General features: G+C 48.1%; 1 protein-coding gene across 2 annotated transcripts in view; it reads right to left on the bottom strand.

Annotated features, from left to right (window-relative positions):
• NEK7 (NIMA related kinase 7) overlaps positions 1–26,447 on the bottom strand; it is a 139,120-nt gene that overhangs the window by 46,338 nt on the left and 66,335 nt on the right. For both annotated transcript variants that reach the window (XM_065936324.1, XM_065936325.1), the window contains exons 3-5: positions 19,696–19,836; positions 13,002–13,064; positions 11,125–11,235 (exon numbers count right to left, since the gene is read on the bottom strand). In XM_065936324.1, the coding sequence (XP_065792396.1) occupies positions 11,125–11,235; positions 13,002–13,064; positions 19,696–19,836 (315 nt within the window). The remainder of the gene's footprint in view (positions 1–11,124; positions 11,236–13,001; positions 13,065–19,695; positions 19,837–26,447) is intronic.

The raw sequence follows: 26,447 nt of genomic DNA, 5'->3' as shown, positions 1-26,447 counted from the left end.
ACAGTGAAGCCTTCTAGCTCTTCCTGGGCGAGAAGTGTTTCTGCAGGCAGACACAACTGGCTGGTTCACGCCCAGCAAATTACCCTGCAGTGTCCCAGCTCCAAAAATGCACTCAGGGTGACGGAACCCTCCAAAAAAGGTATAGCTGTGTGAGCTGGCTGCTCCGGGCGTCCTGAGAGGCACACCCACAAGCACATTATGAACCTCGGCGTCCTATCAGACAGGCAGCCAGCAAGGAGATCCAGGCACAGCGTTTCCTTCAGAAAAGTCGCTTGCTTGCACCATGAACTGACTGAAATGAAGAGAAAATCAGCACCCAAGATGTCTTCTCAAAATTCCCCAAGCCAGGTTTCAGCAATATGTGAACCGTGAACTTCCAGATGTTCAAGCTGAATTTAGAAAAGGCAGAGGAACCAGAGATCAAATTGCCAACATCTGCTGGATCATCAAAGAAGCAAAAGAGTTCAGAAAAACATCTACTTCTGCTTTACTGACTATGCCAAAGCCTTTGACTCTGCGGATCACAATAAACTGTGGAAAATTCTGAAAGAGTTGGGAATACCAGACCACCTGACCCGCCTCTTGAGAAACCTGTGTGCAGGCCAGGAAGCAAAAGTGAGAACTGGACATGGAACAACAGACTGGTTCCAAATAGGAAAAGGAGTGCATCAAGGCTGTATATTGTCACCCTGCTTATTTAACTTATATGCAGAGTACATCATGAGAAACGCTGGGCTGGAAGAAGCACAAACTGGAATCAAGATTGCCAGGAGAAATATCAATAACCTCAGATATGCAGATGACACCACCCTTATGGCAGAAAGTGAAGAAGAACTAAAGAGCCTCTTGATGAAAGTGAAAGAGGAGAGTGAAAAAGCTGGCTTAAAGCTCAACATTCAGAAAACTAAGATCACGGCATCTGGTCCCATCACTTCATGGCCAATAGATGGGGAAACAGTGGCAACAGTGACAGACTTTATTTTTTTGGGCTCCAAATCACTACAGATGGTGACTGCAGCCATGAAATTAAAAGACGCTTACTTCTTGGAAGGAAAGGTATGACCAACCTAAACAGCATATTTAAAAGCAGAGACATTACTCTGTCAACAAAGGTCCATTTAGTCAAGGTTATGGTTTTTCCAGTAGCTGTGTATGGATGTAAGAGTTGGACTATAAAGAAAGCTAAGTGCCGAAGAATTGATGCTTTTGAACTGTGGTGTTCGAGAAGACTCTTGAGGGTCCCTTGGACTGCAAGGAGATCCAACCAGTCCATCCTGAAGGAGATAAGTCCTGGGTGTTCATTGGAAGGACTGATGCTGAATCTGAAACTCCAATATTGGCTACATGATGCAAAGAACTGACTCATTGGAAAAGACCCTGATGCTGGGAGGGATTGGGGGCAGGAGGAGAAGGGGACGACAGAGGATGAGATGGCTGGATGGCATCACCGACTCGATGGACATGGGTTTGAGTAAACTCTGGGAGCTGGTGATGGACAGGGAGGCCTGGCGTGCTACGATTCATGGGGTTGCAAAGAGTCGGACATGACTGAGCAACTGAACTGAAGGTGTTTTCTCACGTGGGTTTGAGAGTGAAACATTCCAGCTTTTTCGTGTACCTAGATGAGATGTTGGATGTTAAGTAAACTTACTGTGATGTTCATTTCACAATATCATACAGGTAACTCAAACCATTATGCTGCACACCTTAAACCTACACAGTCATGTAACTCAACAAAATTGGGTGGGGGGAAGAGGTAACCTTAAGTAATTATCTGAAATTGTGCCAAACTCTTGGCACAAAATAGAGTTCAATTTAAATTATCTGTATTGCATACGTCACTAAAAATCATCTGTAGCAATAATATTCACTTTCCTGTTAGCCAGTCACTGAGCTGTGGCATGACAACTTTTCAGCAGATAAAATACTTCGAGTTTCCCTTCAAGGGATTTATTATACTGGGTTATATTTTGTTTTACTGATATTTGAGTAAAATATAGTTTTTAAAAATATGTTAAATATATAAACTTATATTCTCTTCTATCTGACTCAATCTGACTTTCTAAAAGGCAATTATAAATAAAGGAACTTATAAATAGTTCAAAGAATAAACTATATTTTGGAAAAATGGGCTAGAAGAATTTTAAATATATTTTAAGAATACTTCTGCTGACAGTGAAATGAAGAAGCTCATGCTGACACAGTTCTGAGATTAGTGTCTCATCTGCTCTATGCTAAGTCTCCATCACCAAGTATGTTTCTTAGCAACAGAAAAGTGAAATATATAGTATTAGTAAGGCATACTACAAAATGGAACATGTACTGGTTCAATTTAGGACACAATAAAGAAAATGTACAGCATATATATCACAACTGGATAAACTGTAACCCAATCGCCATTCTGTAAGAATCTTTTCCTTTAAAATTCTGATTACGGATGATGAAGAAATACATGATGAAAAATTCTGGATTTCCTTTCATCTGAAAACTCATCTGGGAAGTATTTCATCTGACCACAGCCTCAGGTATTCCTCTGTCACTAATTAGAGAAATACTGAATATTTCAACTATAAATTGCTTAATTATATTTGTCAGCCTGCTCTAAACCAATTAATTATTTACTAGTAAAAATCTTTGATGCAATGCTATCCAGAGGTTCCTTCCTGGAATACAGACCAGGAGCGATCTTTCCTCTTCCACCCCAATTAAGCAGGAGCGTTGAGACAGTGGGGTACGTTCTAATGCACGATGGTTTACAGTATCACGTCCCATCAAGAAAGGAACCGCGCTCCTTACAACCCTCGGACCTACTGCTATCCTTTGCAAAGCATCAGATCACTGCCACACTCCTTCATAAAAGAAGTTCCCGTCATTTTTTATTTTTTGGTAATGTAGTCTCTTGTATGAAGAACGGCATACAGCACAAATTAGAGTGTTGAGAAAACAACGCTAGCATCTCTTAGGGCCAAAAAGCCCCCTCCTGTGTCAGAGCGCTGTCTCCTCTCCTGCCACATGCCACTTGGATGTGAGCAACTGGTCGTGGGACTGGAGTGTGAAACGGCATGACGCTGTGTGCCTGCTGGACCCCCAGCCACGTTCCCCGGCGGGGCCCTGGAGCAGAGGGGCGGACGAGGAGAGGGCGTCGGGTCTCACACGGACGTCTCCAGCATTTCCTGAGCTGCTGCCATCAGCCAGGCGCTCCCTAGAAAGCAGCCCAGAGCGCAAAGCAGGCAGTCCCCACACCCAACAAGGCCACACGGGACACCCAGCCGTCAGGAAAACAGCCCCACAAGGAGACACACGACGGCGTAAGGAAGAAACCATCTGAGACACCTCCTCGGTCCTGGCCTCAGAGACTGTCCCGAGGAAGCGGGGATGAGCGGGGAGCGGCAGGACTGCCGGACCCACGCCCAGCCTGGGGGACAGCGCACCCGGGGCGGGCGGGAGGCGGCCGGCCGCAGCAAGTGTCCGCTGGGCACCCACTGTGTGCGTGAGGACACAGGGCGGCGGGCGCGCCTCCCCAGGGCCTGCTCTGGGTCGCAGCAGCGGGGCCAACGGGGCGCCAGGGCGGTCTGCGGGCAGGGGCTTCCTTCTCTCTCTGCTCACCTCTCTCAGAGACTGACGGAGAGGCGGGCGTGGGGGGTCCTGGCCGCGGGGAGATGGGTTAAACAGCTCTCGAGTTCTAGGTGACAGGCACCGGTCCTTCCCTCAGAGGAGACAACGGCAATGGAGCTGATGGAGAAATCTGAGCAGCCTTTGGAAGGAGAGGAGATGGGACTCTGAGCAAGGGCCAGCTCCACAGGGTCTCACGAGGGACACCGCGGTCTGGGCTGACTCGCGGGCTCGGATGCACTCAGGGTGCAGACAGAGCTCCACCCTCCAGACAGGAACCGGGTCCCCGGGAGCCCAGGCAGTTAGAGATGCAGAGGAACGAGCGAGGCCAGCCCAGAAAGGAGGGGAAAGCAAAAAGCGAAAAAACCCAGCACTGAAGCTCTGAAGGCTCGGTCAGGAAAGACCAGGAGGACGAGAACCCAGTCAAGAAGAATCAGGAGCGTGCGGGGACCCAAGGAGGGGCGCGGTGGGACTCTGGGCAGGGAGGGGCCCCTCGGAAGGTGGGGGGAGGCAGAGGCTCGTGCGGCCGAGGACCGGGCAGAGCCGTAACACGGGGCTGGGGGGTCAGCAGGGAGCGGCCGACGGTGCAGACACAGAACGCAGGCAGCGAAGCAGAAGCCAGGCGGCCGCGGGAATGCCAGGACTGAGGGGGCAGGGCTGCCCCCGTCCCCTGTCTGAACAGCAGCGCCCTCCGCTGAACCTGACCTCGTCCTCCTCACGGTGCTGACCAATGTCGGACATCCTGTACATCCACTCACCTGTCGTTCTGTCTGCTCACTAGAGACGCGGTTCTCAGACGCATCAGTGAACACGTGAAGGAGGGACACGTGTGTGCATGTGGACATGTTCAGCTACCAGTGACTTGAGCGTGTTCAATGCCAGCACAGGAAGATGCACTCATGTCAGAGAATACATAATAAGGTTTCTGATCACCGCGGCAGAGACGGGACAAAGAACCCAGTGGGGGACACACAGGAGCTCGTCCTGTCCAGCAGGGAAGGCGGCGACAGGCCAGGGTGGTCCGGCAGTTGAGAAGGGGAAGGCATCCCTGACTGATGACGCCCACTCCCTGTGAGAGGCTGTGAAGGCTGTGATGAGGAGGGGGGAGAAGTGACGCCCAGAGCATTTACACAGAGTGACGAGCATCCCAGCAGCGCCTGTCGAATAGCTGCCACAGGGTCAGATGGCACGGGTAACTGTATATACGTGCGCATAGCTGGACTGGACCGCAGACACAAACACACGCATGCACTGTTGTGGTTCCATCTCTAAATCCTGTGCGCTCTCTGTGACCCCACGGACTGCGGCACGCCAGGCTCTTCCGTGCTCCACCATCTTCCAGACTTTGCTCAAATTCATGTCCACTGAGTCAGTGATGCTATCTAATCATCTCATATTCTGCCTCCCTCTTCTCCTCCTGCCTTCAGTCTTTCCCAGCATCAGGTCTTTTCCAGTGAGTCAGTTCTTCGCATCAGGTGGCCAAAGGATTGGAGCTTCAGCTTTAGCATCAGTCCTTCCACCGAATATCAGGATTGATTTCCTTTAGGACTGACTGGTTTGATCTCCCAGCAGTCCAAAGGACTCTCATGAGTATCCTCCAGCACCACAGTTGCATATATATATATATAATTAAGCCCTTATAATGACATTGTAAGGCACATAATTATTACCCCAGTTTCACAGATAAGGAGACTGGAGCTCAAGCACTAAGATTAACTATCTCTATCACAGTCATATAACACCCGTGCTTTAAGATCTCCTTGCCCTCAGAAGCTCCCTGTTTACATCAGGCTCTCTGTTGTAAATTACCACTCTAATCTATCCTACTCCCTTATAAAACTTATAGCTTCGGTTGCACAGTGCTCTGAGTGTCAGTAAAATGCCTCTCTCTCCTAGACAATGAATTCCAAGAAGGCATGTAACAGGAATATAGCACACAGTCAATGTCCAGTAAATACAGAAATTGAAGAGCACATTTTTAAACGTTACAAATTGCTATTATTATTTGAGAGGACAATTTGGCAGTATCTGTTATGATTTAAAATACATATATGTTATTACTCAGCTATTTTATAGAAGCATCTGTAATTGCCTGCTAAATAGTGTGTATGAGACGTTGTATTAAAATATACAAGGTTTTGTAGTAGAGCTTTCCTTGAACAAACTAAACAATGGCAACAGTCCAACTGTTTATCAATGAAGCAATAATAAAATGCACTGTGATGTTTCTGAGAAAGAATACATGTATCAGTGTATATTTTTCTACTTGTGTATGTGTCTGTAAAGATATCAAAAAAGCAAGAGACTTCCAGAAAAACATCTACTTCTGCTTCACTGACTACACCAAAGCCTTTGACTGTGTGGATCACAATAAACTGTGGAAAATTCTGAAAGAGATGGGAATACCAGACCACCTGACCTGCCTCCTGAGAAATCAGTATGCAGGTCAAGAAGCAACAGTTAGAACTGGACATGGAACAACAGACTGGTTCCAATTCAGGAAAGGAGTACGTCAAGGCTGTATATTATCACCCTGCTTATTTAACTTATATGCGGAGTATATCATGCGAAATGCCTGGCTGGATGAAGCACAAACTGAAATCAAGATTGCTAGGAGAAATATCAATAACTTCAGATATGCAGATGACACCACCCTTATGGCAGAAAGTGAAGAAGAACTAAAGAGTCTATTGATGAAAGTGAAAGAGGAGAGAGAAAAAGTTGGCTTAAAAGTCAACATTCAAAAAACGAAAATCATGGCATCCAGTCCCATCACTTCATGGCAAATAGATGGGGAAACAGTGGAAACAGTGGCTGACTTTATTTTTTTGGGCTCCAAAATCACTGCAGATGGTGACTGCAGCCATGAAATTAAAAGATGCTTACTCCTTGGAAGAAAAGGTATGACCAACCTAGACAGCATATTAAAAATCAGAGACATTACTTTGCCAACAAAGGTTATCTAGTCAAAGCTATAGTTTTTCCAGTAGTCATGTATGGATGTGAGATTTGGACTATAAAGAAAGCTGAGCACCGAAGAATTGATGCTTTTGAACTGTGTGGTGCTGGAGAAGACGCTTGAGAGTCCCTTGGACTGCAAGGAGATCCAACCAGTTCATCCTGAAGGAGATCAGTCCTGGGTGCTCATTGGAAGGACTGATGCTGAAGCTGAAACTCCAATCCTTTGGCCACCTGATGCGAAGAACTGACTTGTTTGAAAAGACCCTGATGCTGGGCAAGATCGAAGGCAGAAGAAAAAGGGGACGAGAGAGGATGAGATGATCGGATGGCGTCACTGACTCAATGGACATAAGTTTGAGAGCAAGCTTCGGGAGTTGGTGATGGACAGAGAAGCCTGGCATGCTGCAATCCATGGGGTTGCAGAGAGTTGGACACGACTGAGCGACTGAACTGAACTGTAAAGATACAATATAAAAAAATATGCACATAAAAGTCAGCGGTTAAACTGAGAGATGAGAACATAGGGCGGAAAGTTAAGGATCTTCACCACTTGAGAAAACTAATGAGAGACATTATATATTAAAAAATAAATAAATAAACCCTAACCTTACTAAGTCAAATGAAAAGAAAAGTCACAACTCGGTGTTCAAGTGAAATGCAACAATCCATAATCAGAGTGATTTTATTTGCTGAAGGACCTGGGGAGATCCCACAGGTTAGATTCTCCCAAGTTAATAAATTCCTCCTTCCCAATACAACTAGGCATTTTGTTCAGGTCTGAAATATCATCCCGCAAAAGACTTCCAGGGCTATAATCAGGATGTGAAGACATTCCACTCATGTGAAACTGCGCAGTCAAACTTTCCGTTCTGTGCACTGGGCAAGCTTTCTGTTATAGTCATTATACTGAGAGTATCGTCTGATCTACAGATTTGATAATAGGACTTTTGGCCTTTAGAAGGGCCCCAAGAGGACCTGGAAAACCAGGACCAGAGGTCTTCTATCTTGACAGGCAAGCTGATGGCAGCTCTGATGAAGGACAAGACCAGAACAGGCTGACACAGAGGAGCCCATGAGGGAGGGGGCAGGGATGACGGTGCTAACCCTTTAACCCTTTAAAGAAGAACCGCTTCAGTCTTCTACCAAAGCACGCTAAGTGGCTCTGTAAGCGTCTTACTAGGAATCAGTTGATACTTTCTAAAAAGTTTTTTTTTTTTTAGTTTTTTTTTTCTTTTAAAAAGTTTCCGAAATCCTCTTCATGATGGATGCTTTAAGGGTACAGCTGTCAATTCTATAAATGGTTAAGTTACTACTCATTGCCAAACAGAATTCTGTTCTCAATCTATCTTACCAGATCCACTGAGTCAGCTGCTTAAAAATTTTCTTGATAATGTCAACTTATAACAAGTCTGTTTAAACATGGAGCTGAGTTCATCACCACAATAAATGTAAGTTCACACTGACAAATTTTTCCTTCTTCGCCTGGCCAGCGAAACCCGAGTCTGCTGATGGCAGAGGTTAACAGTGCTTCTGTTAAGGTCCTCCGGTCTAGAGTTGGTTTTCTCGAGTGGTCGGTGGACAGGAGTATTCTCCCAAAGTAAATATTACAGCCTCAGGCACCAGGCCAGGAACGGCAGCCTTGACGTGTGAAGGAACAGCAGCGAAGGAAGAAAAGCAGCCAGAACAAGAACGCAGACTCTAAAACCCCCCAGTCATCGAGCACTGAGTCTGGGGTGAGACTCCAGCTGAAATGCTGTTTCTTCTATCTGCTTCAGCAGGTATTTGCCCAATAAGGACGTGCCCACTTTCCTTCCCCCTGTAAGTAATTAAATTAACTCTTATACCTAAAGGTTCAAGCAAAGAATTTTACCCTCCCTCCCTGGTTGATCTGCTTCATGCCTGTGGATCAGTTATCTCTAGATGTGTGTTGATCCAGTTCTTATCTTCAGTGTGGGTCTCTGTCTGAGTCCTGGGGGCCTGCAACACCCCACGTCCACACAGGGCCCGTGCTCCCCCTTCTCTGGGAGGGATCATTTACAGCTGTTTTTATGTCTCATCTTGATAGACAGCTACTTTTCTAAGAGTTTCCTTTTGTGTATTTGCATTTCTTTTTTTTGTTAATTAAATTGCAAAGACACATTTTTGTTGGTGGTTAGCTCTCTGTGGCGGGGGGGGGGGATGTCCCTAAAACAGAAAGCTGACGAGCAGTGAGTCATCCTACCATGGGACAGTCAGCTTGATAGCGTTCTGTGATAATGAGTACACTACCTTCCTTTTATGTAGACATTTTATATTTAGAGATTGTAAAACTCTCCATCTTACAGATGAGGAATCTGGGCCTAAAAGAAGTTCAGTGATATGACAGTGTAAGTGGCTGATGCTAAATTCACACTGGAAAGCAGGATCGCTGCTAGCAAATCCACCAACACCTTGATCAGAACATCTGCAAAGGCTTGGAATGGAATGCAAACTGTGTATGCATCAGCATTTTCCAGGTAGAGATGGTCAAAGGTTTTCATCCGATTTTTTCAAAGGAGTTTTGTGATACAAAAATTCTTAAGGGCCTCTCAAGGAAAACACCTGGATTTTTGCATCAGACAAACCTAATTTCCAACAGAGTTCTTCTATTTACTAGTAATGATACTTTTCTTCTCTAGGTGTCAAAATTACCTCCCAAAATCACTGTAAACAAGATAATGCATGCAAAGCACCTAACACTTTTTTTTTTCCTAACACTGTTTTTAAAACCCCCTTACGAGAACTCCATGTGGCAGAGACTACGGGTTGTGCTCAAGTAGCCGCTGAGAGACTGGATATACAGACAGACAACGGACAGAGCACATACAAAAACAGACCTTTGAACCACAATCCGCAGCAACCTGGTCAGGAAGCCAACCTTTCCACTCTAGCAAGCAGCCCGAGAAGCCAGCCTGCTCCGTCCAACTCGCAGGAGGTCACACTGCTCTCTCGAGTGACAATCCAGGAAGCTAAACAATAACCTGTTAACGATTAGCCCCAGACGGCCAGGACTCAGTAACTGACAGCTTCCCCCATTTCTGTCCCTGTTTCCAACTTAGGACCGACCAGAGGAAGCCAACTAGACACACGCAAGTCAGTCACCTGATGCCTGGCTGCAGCAGGCCCAGTGGCGGCCCCAGCACGCCACGGCCACCCATCGGGGCACACCCGAGCCCCCCTCCTTATCCACCGTGAAGACCCCCTCCTCTTGACCGGGAACCTTGCCCACACACTGGTGATGGAGTGGGTCCTTTGCTGGAGCAGGCTCAGAGCTCACAGCCCTGACTCTTCTCATTCTGTTGGTCTTGGCTGATTTCTGCAGCATTCGGCTCGGCTTGCAGAATGAGAGGTTAGCTCGCAAATGAAGAGCACGCAGGCCCGCCTCCCTGCACCTACACGTGTTCCTAAGACGACATTCTGGCCAACGGCGTGAAGCGGAAAACACTGTGTGGCAGCAAGCACCCGGTGACGTGTCCACAAACAGAGCCATCAGGGGCCTGTTCCCCTCACGTCTCAGCCCGAGAGCCTGAGGTCACAACTGCCATGTCAGTCCCGGCATTGTACACAACAGGGAAACACACATAACACAGACTACAGCAACGGCCTCCTGTGACACAGTGCTCCTAAGGGGGGCACTCTTCTGAGTTCTGCGGTGAGTGTATACATACATACATACAAATATATGTGTGTGTGTGCATAAGTTAACTGATCATTTAGAACGACCCCATCTATTATTAGCCTGTTTCAGCGGAATGCAGTGCACGGAAGTGAAGTTGGGCCAAGGCCAACGATGACCAGTTCTTAGGCTACTGTCATCAGGCAGTTTCTGTAACTTGTAGCTGAACTTAAACCCCGTGGCTCAAACGGTAAAGAGTCTGCCTGCAAGGCGGGAAACCCAGGTTCAATCCCTGGGTTGGGAAGATCCCCTGGAGAAGGAAATGGCAACCCACTCCAGTATTCTTGCCTGGAGAATCCCATGGACAGAGGAGCCTGGCGGGCTACAGTCCTCAGGGTTGCAAAAGAGTCAGACACGACTGAGCGACCAACACTTCCACTTCCAGAAAAGAAAGTTAGATGACTTCTCAGGGGTCAAATCAGGCATGACACGCAAGACTGAGCGCGAGGCCCACTCTCCTCTCGACCACGACCCTCCCAAGAGCAGGGGCGGCCTGGCCAGGCTGCTCCACAGTCCCCGCCTGCCCCTCAGCCTGACGCCCAGACACGTGGGATGGAGGGTGATCTGCGTGAAGAAGCCAAGCTGCAGAGCTGTACCTTCAGCTGATACACAACACACCTTCAGTCCATTTCCAAGTTGGTTCTGGGGTGTTCACCCATCCCAGGAGACCACTTCACAGGTCCCTCGCTTCATAGCCGCAACCATCACCATGGCCTACCATTTGTTACATGGCCACCACACGCCAAGCGCCGTGGTGAGGGCTTTTAAGTATCCGATGTGCCTATGTGCGCAACATACAAGTCTCAGAAAAAAGTAAATCTTTAGCTTTTTGTTTTTAAAAAAACAAAAAAGCTTACCTTTATCATTCTGGATAGATCACCAGCATCAGCTAATTCCAAAACTATGTTCAGTTCATTATCTTCAATGAATGATGCATAATATTTAATTACATTTGGATGGTTGAGTTGCTGAGAAAAAAAAAAAAGGCATCAAAAAGTTTTCTTACTATAAGTTCCCAAGAGTCACTTACAGTTTTGTAACTGGAGAATAAAATTAGTTATTGCATTTCATTTTTAAGTTATAGAAATCTTAACATGACTGTGTTTTTGTTTCATCTAGTGAATTTTGAAAAAAGTATTATAATTATTGAAAATAAAGCTATACAACAATTATTTTTTAGTAATATTCTTAGAAATCTTAGAGTATGTTATACACCTGAAATTTTTTAAAGTATTGCTATGCCCAATGAATATATAAACTATGCATATAAATGAATGACCAAACTAAATAGCCAATTGTTAAAAATGATATCCTTCTAAATGATAACTGTCATTAAAGGCACTCAATGGTGAGTGCACTTTCCCTTTTTACTATTTTGAAGTTAAGGCTGATCCTAGTATAACTTGAGCCAGTGATAAAAATCTGACATCTACTATATCTAAATATTGCCTTTATATCAAATACTACAAATATTCTGAACCCATCTGTGGGGTTGATTATTATCTTTAAAAAAATCACCTTGTAGAAATATGCATTAGTCTACACATATTTACAATCTTTTCTAACAATCCTTTCATTTGATCTTTAAGCAAGGTAATATAAGACAAGTCATTTCTCAAAGAAAATTATTCAAGAACTATCCCAGAGTATACACAGGCTTTTCTTCTCTTCTTCCTACTTATAGAAGATAGGTTTTCCTCCCACATTCTCTGTGATGATACATTATTTCTCTAACAAAGGTTTGTTAAAGCAGTCACTTCTTGTTCCAGCAAATAGCTACAATAAATAGAACAGTGGGAAGCATGGCTTATTTTGAGCGTACTTTATCTTTTTTAATAAATCTGACTCATTTTGGGCACAAACAAAAATGGACAGCATAAATATCATCCAAGCTTTATCCGAAAGTTAAAAATACAACATAAGCCACTGCTGCTAAGTCACTTCAGTTGTGTCCGACTGTGCAACCCCATAGACGGCAGCCCGCCAGTCTCCCCCGCCCCTGGGATTCTCCAGGCAAGAACACTGGAGTGGGTTGCATTTCCTTCTCCAATGCATGAAAGTGAAAAGTGAAAGTGAAGCCGCTCAGTCGTGTCAGACTCTTAGCAACCTCATGGACTGCAGCCTACCAGGCTCCTCCACCCATGGGATTTTCCAGGCAAGAGTACTGGAGTGGGGTGCCATTGCCTTCTCCAACATAAGCCACAGCATTCCTCAAAAGAAATTTCATATAACAAATGCAGTGTGAGGGTAACTCAAACCTCAGACCTATTCTCTGAATGGGCAAGAAACTGACCTACTCTTTTCACCAGCCTTTCTACATCTGGAAAAAAGACACGGAAGTATTATTTTTTAAATGTGAACCACTTGGATCAGCTCACATTCTCAATACACCACATCAAATATGCATTTGCATTATCTAACATTTAGAATATGTCTAATTGGGATGGTCAAGAAAAAAATTTCCTCCATGTTTTATTTTATGTCTATTTCTAGTTTGAAATGGGGGAGGGAGTTAATCCTACCAAACATTCCAATTAAATTAGTGTACAGTGAATCCAAAAGGTAACTGCATTCTTCAATATACTGATTTCAAATTTATACATTATTTGAAATCAGTGTGGCATAAGCTACATCTCAAAAACTATTTACCTTATAAGTGTGAAATCTTAATAAATCACTTTTATCAACCCACTCAGTTACGTTCAAAACAGTCAACAGTTCATTTGTTACTTACCTTAAGGAGATCTATTTCTTTGATACAATCAGCACGTGCTTTGGCATCCATTAAATCAAATATCTAAAAAAAAAATCAGTTTTACTCAAGAAAACAGTAATCCACGGCTCAAACTACCATGTAAGTCCATTGTAATACTCTACACATAATTACACACACATTTAGAAGTGTACTTTCCACTTAGCATTTAGGAGCTATGCAGATCAACAGGTAATTGACCTCACATTACTACTAGAGGGTATACGTTTTTTCCCTCCAGAGGCAGTCAGTACTAAAAATGGGAAAAGAGAACAGCTACATATTTCATACATAACACAAAGTGCTTTAAAATATACAAAGAAATCTCTCAATGTTCCAAGCATGTGGAAGTTAACAGTAAAAACAAGCGTCATATGTTAACAAACATATGTGGAATCTGAAAAAACTGGTATAGACAAACTTACGAAGCAGAAACAGAGACAGAGACGCAGAGAACAGACGAACGGACACCACGGGGGAACGCGGGGAGGGGCGGGAGGAACGGGGAGACGGGACGGACGTGTACACGGCGCCGCGTGTAACGCAGCACCGCCGAGGACCCACTGCACGCCCGGGGCCCCCGCTCGGCTCTGCAGGGACCGGCGGGCAGGAGTCCGAAAGAGGAGGTGCGGTGCACAGGGGCCGATTCACTCTGCCGCGCAGCAGAAACCGGCACAGCAGCATGAAACGACCAGACTCCACTCAAAAGGGTCTCACGTGGCTACACAGTTTCAAAATCACCTACCATTAAACTAATCTAGAACTGCAAATGAAACTATCTCTAACTGAATTCTCAGTACCAAAAGTGACCTCCAAACAGTGAGGAATGAAGTTTTGCTGGCACATTTAAGGCAAAACTACACTCTGAGCCATAGATAACATTTCACTGGAAATTCAAAAGAATTTTATCTTCCTTTTTCTCTTAGGCAGCATTTCAAGACAAAAATGAAAACTGTATCTTTAGCTTAAATCATTTCCAGACATAGATTCAAACCTGATTCCATGAGCAAGAAAAGACAAACAGATATGGGGGGGAAATATCCGGATTCTCACAAACTGTTCACAGGGTTGTCTCTAGAAAGCATCTTCGCAGCTCTATCTATCCAAGTTTCTGTGGGTTTTTAAATTTATATTTGAGAAGAGCAAAGCAGTGTTTAGGTAAGTGATTGGCTGATAAGCTCTTGATATTCTCTGGATCATTTAAAAAGTTTTCTTTTGTCATCTTTAAATTTTGCCAGAATTATTCACAACTAATGAAACTGAAAATGGTAACACCTATATCTTTAGGAAGAAAAAGGCCTTCAAGTGACTTAACACAAATGTCCTTGAAAGGGCATCTATCAGAAGAAACAACACTTAGAATGTTAAGTACTTAAAAATAACACTAAGAGAGTGACAAAGTGTCGTATCTTACTTTAACTGAATTTTGCATAAATGGAATCCTAGCCAGGAGTCCGGGGCCCACGGAGCCCGAATGAATGGCTCGCCCCCTGCCAAGGCCTGTTCTCTGTGGGGTCCCCCACCCGCCCACACGGTCCCCCTTCCACCCGGTTCCCCTCCTCGCAGCCCTGGCCGCAGCGGGGTCCAGGCCCGTCTCCTTCGCCCACCTGGCCTGGCCGAGGGCAGGGAGACCGTCCCCATGTCTGAAGGGCGGAAGACGCAGGGGAGGAGGAAACCCCCGGGGAGAAGGGCTGCGGCCTCTCAGACAGAAAGGAGAATCCCCGCTCCACACACAGGCCCCAGGGCTGCGGGGGCTGGCGGGCCGCATCTCCGCCCCGCGGCCAGGGGCTCCCCAGGGCCCCGGCCCCCTCTCTGCAGGCGCCTGCACGTCCCAAGGGCATATCAGAGACAGGCCTCGGTGCTTCCTCGTGGGCTCCTTAAGGTCTTGGCAAATGACGGCATGAAACTGGACACCTGTGCGTGTGTCCTTTATTAAAAACCAGAAACCTCTGTTTCCAAGGGGATGCCTTCTAACTGCTCAGCCTACAGTGATCTGCCTCCTGGAGCACCAGAAGCCCCACGTCCTTAAAACCAGGAAGCGTGGGAGAGGTACCACCAGAAATCCATGCTTTGTTTGAGAGCCTGACGCTCAGCCAAGTTTAGCCAGGGGTCCCAGGGGTTCAGAAGCCACTGTTCGGAGGTCAGGGAAGGTGGCCCAGCAGCTGCGAAGGAGCCAGACCCTGAGGGTGATACCTGCCCGGACAGGCAAGGCGGGGAGGAGGCGCCATGGAAGGAAGGAGAAGGGGACCCCAGGGAGAGGGGACCCGAGCCCCTGCAGGGAAGAGAAGAGGGCGCTGGAGCGGCAGTGGCCACGGGGACATGTGAGGGGGGAAGGGGACCCCAGGGAGAGGGGACCCGAGCCCCTGCAGGGAGGAGGAGAGGGCGCTGGAGCGGCAGTGGCCACGGGGACATGTGAGGGGAGAAGGGGACCCCAGGGAGAGGGGGACCCGAGCCCCTGCAGGGAGGAGGAGAGGGCGCTGGAGCGGCAGTGGCCACGGGGACATGTGAGGGGAGAAGGGGACCCCAGGGAGAGGGGACCCGAGCCCCTGCAGGGAGGAGGAGAGGGCGCTGGAGCGGCAGTGGCCACGGGGACATGTGAGGGGGGAAGGGGACCCCAGGGAGAGGGGGACCCGAGCCCCTGCAGGGAAGAGAAGAGGGCGCTGGAGCGGCAGTGGCCACGGGGACATGTGAGGGGAGAAGGGGACCCCAGGGAGAGGGGGACCCGAGCCCCTGCAGGGAGGAGGAGAGGGCGCTGGAGCGGCAGTGGCCACGGGATCATGTGAGGGGGGAAGGGGACCCCAGGGAGAGGGGGACCCGAGCCCCTGCAGGGAGGAGGAGAAGGTGCTGGAGCATTAGTGGCCACGGGACAGTGATGGCAAGGGGTGAGACTGCGGGGAGGAGGGAAGGGGGACAGAAGAGAAAGCCCCGCCCCGCAGCACAGGCAGGGGAAGGGGAGTGACGCGGCCAGCGGTGGGAAAGCAGGTGGCAGGGTGGGCACTCCGCTGAGCGTGATGGCACGCAGCCAGGCCGAGGCGCTTCCACTGCCAGCACTGTAGTCATGCATGCCTGCTGGTTTGGGTTCTGCTTATCCTGTGGCTAAAATGCATCCAAGTAGGACGTGCAAGACAGTGCATCTCCTGAGAGAGGTAAGCAGCGCCCCTCGGGGCTGTGGGCATGGAACAGGGACTCCTGACGAAAGCGGAAAACGTGCGGCAAAGAGAAACCCTGCCCGGGGCTGAGCAAGATGGGACGATTCTGAAATGGAAACATCCACATTGCTCTCATAGCTGACAAAGGTCCAAGTAACATAAGCAGACAACTGAGGTCAGACCTGAAGTAAGAGGTCTAGGGGATGTGGGCCAGGGTGCCATGGTCGGGTGAAGTCACAGACAAGGTCTGGCGGGAAGAGCGCATGAGGCAGACGGGAGAGGGGATGTGGACGGCTGAGACAGAACCCCCGAGCGCAGTGAGGGTCAGGACGCGACTGAGAGCGGAGCGACCAGGGGCTGGGGCTGGCGTGGGGAGAAACCAGGATTCCTGGTCTCGGCAGAGACAGCACGGTGCTGGGAGGGGCACAGCAAAACAGGAGTGAGGGGCTGAGAACACACTAAGAGAAAAAGGTCCTGCAGACTGGAAGACCAGGGACAGAGATGGAGCCAGATGTTTAACTGGATGAATTCCATAATCACAGTGAGCTCTGAAAGAGACTGCATATATGGCCATAACGGGTTAGATATATATTAAAATCACTGCATGCATTACAAAAGAAACTACTATCCATAAATTTTTAAATGCATGAAAATCCTTATGCAATCAGGACTGTATGCAAAATATACCGAATGTAGAATTGAAAATTAACACAGGTAAAAAAAGCATTAACATGCTTTAAAAAGGGATAGCTTTTTTAAAGCTTGAATTATGGAAAATTTGACTTGCAACTGATTTTCTTGATGAATGCTTTAAAATAGCTATTAAATATAAGCAAATATGGGGCATCCCTGGTGGTTCAGATGGTAAAGAATCTGCCTGCAATGTGGGAGACTCAGGTTGATGCCTGGGTTGGGAAGAGCCCCTGGAGGAGGGCATGGCAACTCACTCCAGTATTCTTGCCTGGAGAAGCCCACGGACAGAGGAGCCTGGTGGGCTACAGCCCACAGGGCCGCAGAGAGTCAGACAAGAATTAACGACCCAACGATGGATGAGCTGAGTATAATTAAAGAGAGATCACCTGGACCAGAGCAAAACAACTGGCTACCATCTTAGGACACAACTGCAGTTCTGAGACCCAGGCCGAGCGCCCTGGGAAGCCTTTCTCAGCCTCCCCTCGCTCTGGGCTCCTCTCTGCAGACAGGTCTGGTCTGCACCTGCACTGGGAGCCGAGTCCTGTTATTTTGTTCATCTTGGTTCTCAAAGCCTCTGGTGCCGACCACTGAACACCAGACGCCCGCTCCCACTGGAGGAGCAGCAGGAAGGGAGGCGGGGAGACAGGGCAGCAAGGTCACCTGTGCCCCCAGTTAAGCGGCACCGTAACGGTGGTGAACAAACCGTGACGGGGTGGGGCGAATTCTCCAAAAGACCCGATAGTCCTGTCACCACCACAGGCTCCCGATCCCTGTATGATCTCGAGAAGGAAGGTGCACTCAGCACACACTCCCTCCCTTGCACACGCAGGTCCCAGGCACACGTCCAGCAAAGTCACTGTGGCTTCCAGTGAGCCGGTCACGGCAGACTGAAACCCGACACGTGGCCAAAGCACAGACGCGCCGAGAACGATGCGGAGGAGCCTGGACGCTGCTCCCGAAGAGTCTCACGAAATATCTGTGAGCAGAGCACTGAATTACAGACGTGACGTTCCAACGCAGGGACCCCACCGGGAAGGGGCCTGGATTAGCTGGAAACAGTGACGCAGCCCTTCAGGCCAGAAAGAAGCCTTACAATAACAGACTGCAGGAGGAATCCAATGTCTGCTTCCTGGTGACGTTTCTCAAGAGAGGCTGGGATGCTTCAGACAGGAAAGGAGTCTGGACAACGGTATTTTAAAATACTTTCATACTAAGCTGCAGAGGTGGCTTATTAAAAAGGAAGAACCCTGGTCTCTCTAGTTCAGCACGAATGTAATATATCACAAAAATCAACATGTCTGAAATGCAAATATATTTCTTCCTGTAAAGGTTTAAGATAACTGTTCCCTAATTATATAAGCTAAGAATATCTTCACAGCATCATCTCTCTCTTGAATATATAGGGAGTTATGCTTAAATTAGAAGAGGTCCCAGTTGTAACAGGACAAATCAGAGAGGAAGGCTCAAGCCTCCCGTCTCAGGCACATACAAAAGGGAGATTTCTGCATGTGTGCGCCAGGAGACACACAGGACGTGACGTGAACATGACAGAAATACTGCAACAGCAAACAGCCGTATACAACCAAAACTAGTAGATGTAATAAGAACAGGATACTACACACACATGACATGTAACACTACACACATACATGCATATCCACACGCTGAATACTGTACGTATAAAGATTAAAGCGTAGCCACACACCAATATGTGACAATATTTATGCAAGTTCAAAAATGCAAAAGCAAACAGCAGATTCATTCAGAATTTATACAGGTATGGAGAAAACTCTAGAGAAAAGCAAAGGAATGATACAGAGAAAACTCAGGACATGGTGACCTGCGAGGGAAGGGAGTGACAGATGCGTCTGAGCCGCATGTGGGTATGAGGGCATCTGCTTCAGTCCTGACCTCTGACACGTGTCCTGTAAATGTTTCATAAATATTTACTGTACAAGGGAAAACTGTTCACCTCTGCTGGTGATGGCTGCCGCAAGGACACTGATCCTTCGTGAAATTAAATAGCAAGAGGAAGAGGACAGAGAAAACGACACCAGGTGGCAGAGCAAAACGGGAAGTCTACAGGCGAGTGTGAACAAGAACGACCTTCTCCCTGAAAAGAGAAGTTAGACTGCACGACGTCAAACACACTCTGAGGCAGAAAGGCGAGAGCATGCCAGACCAGCGGCAGTGGGCCCATCGGGGCAGGGCCGGGCCAGGGGAGCTGGGCAGACCAAGGAGCCCGCACATAGCCAGGGCTGGAGGGCAGGGCCGATGCCAACATAGCGTGGGCACGTAAGTGGGACAGCAATCCCCTACGTTCACCTATTTCACTTTCCCATCTCCTCCGGTAAATAAAGTTCACCTTGGTTTTCTTTCATTGCCAGGCTGGTTCTCCCCTAGCACGGAGCCCCGCCCCAGAGCATGCCTGCCGAGTCTTGGCTTCAGGCGGTGCTTTCCATGAGCCGGGTCTCCTTGCCCGAGGCCTGCAGCTGAGGCTATGACGTGCAGCCACACGCCCTGCTAGAATGCATGGTGACAACTCCAATCTGCCTCTTAAAACCGAGAGCTGTGAAAGCTTTTCTAAGATCATTCCAGTCACGACTGAACCCGGGTGAGCAGAGCCAGTTCAATTTTAAAAGCAGCATTACAACTAAAAAGGGATTTCCACCATACACGATACTTAATGCAAGCGTTTACAGGACAATATTTATTCTTTCTCATCATTCTCAACTCGAGACTGTCATGACCCAATCGTTCAGGACATACTTTTCTCCATTTATCACTCACAGAGTAAAATTTTACACGGATTTATAGAATTAAAGTCATCTTACCTGTACTTTTTTTAAAGCTACTGGTACTCCATCCAAGAGACAGGCAGCCCTATAAACTTCGCTAAATTGCCCGCGACCAATTTTCTTCTCTATTCGAAAGTTGGCTAACGTATTATAGCCCATATCCGGTCGTAAGGCCTTCTGTAATTAAAAAAGTCAGAAAAATTCTCAATCACACAATATGCACACAACTGTCAATTGTCTTCACATAAGTAGGTGATTTCTATGGTAAACCTGCAGACAGTCACTTGTTTGACAGGTATTTATCAAACTATTCATATTATATAAAAATAAACACACACACACATGCACGCACACACACACATTCACTTAGTCCAACCTGCCAACTAGCACGTGAAAACTTTCTAAACTTCCTGATGATACTTAACTTCTGCAAAGAACAATTCCAGGGGAGCGAGTCTACCACCTCATCATCACTTTTTTTTTTTAAAGACCTAATTTTTTAAAAGCAGAATATTAAGAGGAAGGTAGAGAGGGTCCCGGTACACCCCCACTGCTTTTCTCATTATCAACACCCCATCAGAGTCGGACCCTGGTCACCACTGATGAAGCCCCACTGACACATCACCATCACCCGAAGTCCATGGTTAACACGGGGCTTCGCCCTTGCTGCTGGACATTCCATCAGTTCAGTTCAGCCACTCGGTCGTGTCCGACTCTTTGCGACCCCACGGACTGCAGCACGCCAGGCTTCCCTGTCCATCACCAACTCGCAGAGCTTGCTCAAACTCATGTCCACTGAGTCGGTGATGCCATGCAACCACCTCATCCTCTGTCACGCCTCCTCCTCCCACCCTCGGTCTTTGCCAGCACACTCTACGGGTGTGGACGATGGATGACGGCCTACATCCATAATCAGAGTGCTGGCGTGCATGCTCAGTCACTCAGCTGTGTCCAGCTCTCCGCGGCCCCGTGGACTGTAGTCCACCAGGCTCCTCCGTCCATGGGCTTTCCCAGGGAAGAATCCAGGAGTGGGGTGTCATTCCCTTCTCCCGGGGGTTTTCCCGACCCCGGGACTGAACCTGCATCTCCTGCATTGGCAGGTGGATTCTTTTGTCCCTGAGCCACCTGGGAAGCCCCCCATAATCTTAGCATCAGTACATTTTGCCTGCCCGAAAAACCCTCTGGGCTCTGCCAGTTCACCCCTCGCTCCCCACTGATGCCTAGCAGCCACTCATCTTTTCACTGGACCCACAGCTCTGATTTTTCCAGAATGTCACATAGTTAGAATCATACAGTACGTAGCCTTTCAGATTGGCCTCTGTCACTTGGAGAAGGAATGGCAACCAGTACTCTTGCCTGGAAAATCCCATGGGTGGAGGAGCCTGGTAGGCTACAGTCCACAGGGTCGCAAAGAGTTGGACACGACTGAGTGACTTCACTTTCTTTCTTTCTGTCACTTAGTACATAAATACCTTTTAAACAATATATTTTTTTGCTGTTTGTGGGAAAAGTCATTTCTTTTTGAAACTCACACTCTGTGTACTCATTAGACGGCAGGCACTGGACTAGCCCCGAGGGAAACGGATGCATCCGAAGAAGTGCTTCTGCTTGGAAAGAGCCCACGGGGCCACACGAAGGGGCCTGAACTGTGCCGGGCGCTGCGCACGCCCCCGGAAGGCGGCCTCTGCAGTGCCTCGCGGCACTCCTGCCTACCTGCAGCATCTGTCCACTGAAATGGAACGAGACAGCTCGGCCAGCACGTGAGCTTTTCCATCTTCTCTTTTCTTGGCCAAACACTCGTGGGCCTCTTCCAAATCCCGGGATTCCTGATAAGTAGACCCTTCTTGGCCTGGTACCATTCTGCTCACATCCGAATGGACCTTCTCTACTCTGGGCCGACTTGGAGTAAACATGACGTTCTTGTGGGGACTGACTCAGGTCGAACATTAAACACCTACTGGTGCAACCAAAGGGCACAGGGGTTCCTAAACCCACTAAGGCAGCTTGAACTCTTAGTCCTCACATGAGCCTTAGTTAGGGCTGATGACCCCATGACATATGTAAGAGGCTGTTTTGACATACGGGCATTACATTAACCCCTAATATACATTAACCCCTTGTTCATGTCACTATATCAATCATGCTAGCAAAAAACTGTAAAATTCTGCTCGAGTTTCACTGCCATGCAAATGCAATGTTTCTCAAAGAGGGGAAAAGTAGCAATAACTTGTTACCATGCATTGCTTTTCTTCTGAAAAGGTCAAAATAAGAAAAATACCACTCTTCAAGACATGCGAAATAATCAGAATACAAATTACACAAATTTGTTACGTGAATACAAACCATAAATAATTGTCAGAATAGAATAATAACACTGCCACAATTAAAAAAAAAAAGGTTCCATTTGGGTACCTATAATGTAACAGGTCCTAAAAATCAGTACTGTTTATGCTATTTAATTCAATTCTCATGAGGATCCAATCAGGCAGATGTTATCACACCAGATCTATGGCTAGCTGATGCCCAAGCCCCAGTTCTCAAGCACAGGCTAAGCCATCCTCTGGGGTTACCGAACAGCCACCTACAATGTAGTAGATATTACGGCACCCTATGATGATCCACAGTATTTTCAATTTTAGGCCTTTTGATGAAAAAAGCAGAAATGGGACTAGAAACACACATACCAAAACTGAAAATAAAAAATAGGAACGAAATCATAAAATAAAGGGAGACTACTCGCCACGCTGTCCAAGTTTAAGATTTCTCTGTGTGGTCACTGAGATGAATTTATAACTGTAAAGTGAAGTGAAAGGCGCTCAGTCCTGTCAGACTCTTTGTGACCCCAAGGACTCTACAGTCCATGGGATTCTCCAGGCCAGAATACTGGAGTGGGTGGCCTTTCCCTTCTCCAGGGGATCTTCCCGACCCAGGGACCAAACCCAGGTCTCCCACATTGCAGGCGGATTCTTTACCAGCTGAGCCACAAAGGAAGCCCGAGAATACTGGAGTGGGTAGCCTATCCCTTCTCCAGTGGATCTTCCGGATCCAGGAATCAAACCAGGGTCTCCTGCATTGCAGGCGGATTCTTCACCAGCTGAGCTATCAGGGAATTGTCACCTACTTAACAAAGGAAACTTATAAAGTCTCACTTCTCAGATAGAGTCTGTGGATATTAGCAACCTGTAGGTTTCGTAGCTTCATTTCACTTAAGGAGGAGAGATTTTCAATTGTCCATGCTTTTCTAACAAATTTCTTTTTTTTTTTTTAAATTTACACACTAGGACAGACTACAGCAATCGAAGAGGTGGGTTTCCTTCCTCTTCCAAACATGTAGACCGCTCCTTCTCCGGATGAAAACGCGTCGGTCTCCGGGGTGCCACGCGGCTCCCTCATCGGTACGCTTCCTCGCAACCCCTGCACGCACTGCAGGCCTGCCCGGGACCCCGTCCGCGCGTGACTGACAAAGGGGCGCGGGCTGCTGAGGCTGCTGCGACCGCATGCTGAGCGCGGAGGCCGGCTAATGTGGTTTGGCATGCAGGCGCGTAATCACACATTTACATATGCAATGACCTACATTTGCATGTCAGATCACACACCGTCTGGGTTTATTAAGGCTGGGCGCCTCCCTGCGCTTGGCGGGCGGAGTGGCGAGCAGGGCCAGAGGGCGCCGTTTTTGGCAGCGGGGGGATGAGCTGCCACCCAGGATTAGGCTGATGCGGCCTGAGCATTAGACACTTCATTAGCCGTAATCTGTTTAACAGTGGGCAGTGCGTGTAGACTTCACAGCCCATTTGCGGCCGCCTTCCCCGTGGCCTTGCTGCAGAGGGCAGCGCGGCTGACTGACGGCCTGTCTCATCTGCTCCCGTGTCCCGTCGCCCGGCGCGGGCAGGAGGCGGAGCCCCCCCAGGCGCGGGCCGCCGCGCCGTCTGCAGAGAGGTCCACCGGGCGCCGCGTGTCTCCCTTGACGGGCCGGGCAGGAGTCACTCACACCTGGGCGCTGCCGCGCGGAGCCGGGCCGTGCCCCACCGCGTGTGGGTGCGTCCTGTCCCGGGGAGACAGCACTGTGAGAGCGGCCGGGCTGTGTGTCTCGGCCGCATGAAATGACTGCTGGAAAGGCGTCGGTCATTTAAAGGAGTTTCAGCTTTTAGGAAAGTAAAACGCCACTCTGTCTCTCCCATCACACACTGACGCCCACCTACACGGGAAGCGGGGGGTCTCACAGTCACCCCACACCTGCCCCAGCCGCCCCACCACGCACAGCGTCCACCGGGCGGCCTTCTGGGGACCCAGCTCTGCACGCCTGGCCCACCTCTGCTCACCGTGGGGACCCACCTGACGGCCTTCTCAGGGGCCCTGCACTGGGCCGCCGTCTCCAGCAGCAGCCAGCTCTGCAGACAGCTCTGCAGACAGCTGTGCAAGCTCAGGCAGCCGGCTGGGTTCCGGTCTCACTGGCTTTTAATTATTTGTTTACAGGTGTCTATTTCTCCCTCCAAGCACAGCTTCTCAAAGGCAGAAACCAAGCTTGATCTTTGTGTCCAGATGCCATGAAGAAGGCGTGACATGGAACAGGCAGGAAGTATTTACTGAACAGGTGAAAGCAGCTGAAAGAACTCCCTCTGCCCTAGCGGTTTCCAACGGGTGAGATGGAGACTTGCCTTGCACCCCCGCCAGGACGGGAGACAAGTGCTAATCCACTGTCCCCGCCGGGGTCATACGGGAAGCCCTGAACACTGCCGGCTAAGGCCTGACCTGGCGGTGATGTACTTTAGTCACTAAGTCGTGTAAGACCCTTTTGCAACCCCACACACTGTAGTCCAGCAGGCTCCTCTGTCCATGGGACTTTCCAGGCAAGAATACCGGAATGAGTTGCCATTCCCTTCTCCAGCAGATCTTCCTAATCCACGGACTGAACCTGAGTCTCCTGCATTGGCAGGTGGGTTCTTCACCACTGAGCCAGCCGGGAAGCCCCAGGCCTGACCGAGGTTCGCACAAAGCCCCAGAGAGACGGCTCAGGGTCTGGAGTCACTCCACAAGGCTGGGCTGGAGCCTCAGATCTGATTCTCAGTGTCTTTCTCAGCTGGGCAGCTGCCCAAACCTTGTACCCACTTCTCCAGGGCAGGCGGGAGCCCACCCAAGGGCGGCCTGCGAGTGTCATCAGGGACAGAGCCTCGCACACGCACGTGCTGTCACCTTTGTCCCTTCCCCGGGGCCCCGCGGTCACAGCCTGCCACTGACCCTGTTTCCCCTCAGCCTCTTTCAAGTTGAGGCGTCAAGACTGAAACTCCCTAGTCCTGACCTCGATTTTCTTCTGTGGCCCTCCTTCTCTGGGCCCAGACAAGCTGAATCGACAGCCAGACTCCCGTATGCCAGCAGCCTCCTTCCTGGGGTCTCCGAGCAGTGCCCAGTCCTGGGCTCGCCTCCCAGCCAGACAGTGCAGTTGGCATGTGGACTCTCGCCCTGATCCGTGAGTGAACACAGCCGGACCCCTTGCATATAAGGCTCCTTGGAGACATACACTATATCTAAGTAAAATTTTCCTGCCCGAAGGCCTTCTAATTGCTGGGGGGGAGCAGGTACAACACCTAAAACCACGTGTGGTGGCAAGTCAGCTTCTGGTTGGAACGTGGTCACATTCAAGTTTAAAGTCCCAGGCAAACTGAAGAGAGCAACTGCTTGAAAGCCTGTAAACCCTCCAACTTTGAAACTGCAAGCTCTTGGTGACAAGAGAGACTGAGGGATGTGACTAATTCAGCACAGAGTAGCTTCCAAAATTACTAAATAAAGACCACACACTCCATAAAATACTTTTTCAAATGGATTCCCTTTTGGACTGAGTCTTTAAATGTAACTATTCAACATGGATAACATAATTGTAAGCTTATGCAGGTTTTGTTACTGTTTGATTGTTTCTACTGGTGTCATTTCATTTCTTAATTACTAATAGAAGACACCAGTGACTCCTTAAATAGAGGGCATGGTTATGACTGATGCTGGAAGCATGTGCGTTACATTTTTGTGGTAAATGATGTTTAGTCTCCCGAGATGTGTGAATCCACAAGTTAAAAGAATCCTAAAATCTCAGAAATGTAAAATAAACACTCAAAATCACATATGACGACTAAAAAAATCAAACTCGAGAGTGAAGGAAGCTTTATGTAACACCTTAAATGTCCAGCATTCTCATTAAGGAAACTTGTTGATCTGAATGCGCTTTAACTACCTACCACCAGATCATGCTAACTAATTGGGATTAACGTCTACGCATCAGTCCCCTCCTGCACATAAATACTTTTCATTTTAAAATAAAACGCAGTATGTTGTGAGTATAAGTCTGGCTTATACTCTCACAGGTGCAAACTCGTTAAACAACGATTTCCCAGGACTAAATTAATTTCTCTAATTTCTTTTAAATTTGAAGGCAAGAACATTTAATGAGCAGTAAGATAATTCAGGGTAACATGATGATAATAGTTCTCTCTGGGGAAATTAGAGGAGCCCTGCCATGGACTCGACAGACTCCCCGGGGAGAAAATCCTGTCCTGACAATTCCTGGAGGTACTGTTATCAACGATCTAATGTACAAGCCAGGATTAACAATACTTAACACCATTAATAAGGTTTTCACTGTTACTGCAAACTCGTCTCTTACTGGTGATTTTCATCTTATCAACTGTGTAATCTAACAAATATTATACTTTATGTTAATATTATTAAATTTCTCCAAAATTTGAAAGTAACGAAACTTAAAAATGTCCTTCAAATTTACTTGGCAATAAAGCTCATTCTAT

The sequence above is a fragment of the Muntiacus reevesi genome, chromosome 5 (assembly GCF_963930625.1).
Source record: "Muntiacus reevesi chromosome 5, mMunRee1.1, whole genome shotgun sequence".
NCBI lineage: Eukaryota > Metazoa > Chordata > Mammalia > Artiodactyla > Cervidae > Muntiacus > Muntiacus reevesi.
Note: the sequence above shows the minus strand (reverse complement) of the source record. Positions and strands in the feature narration are given on the sequence as shown.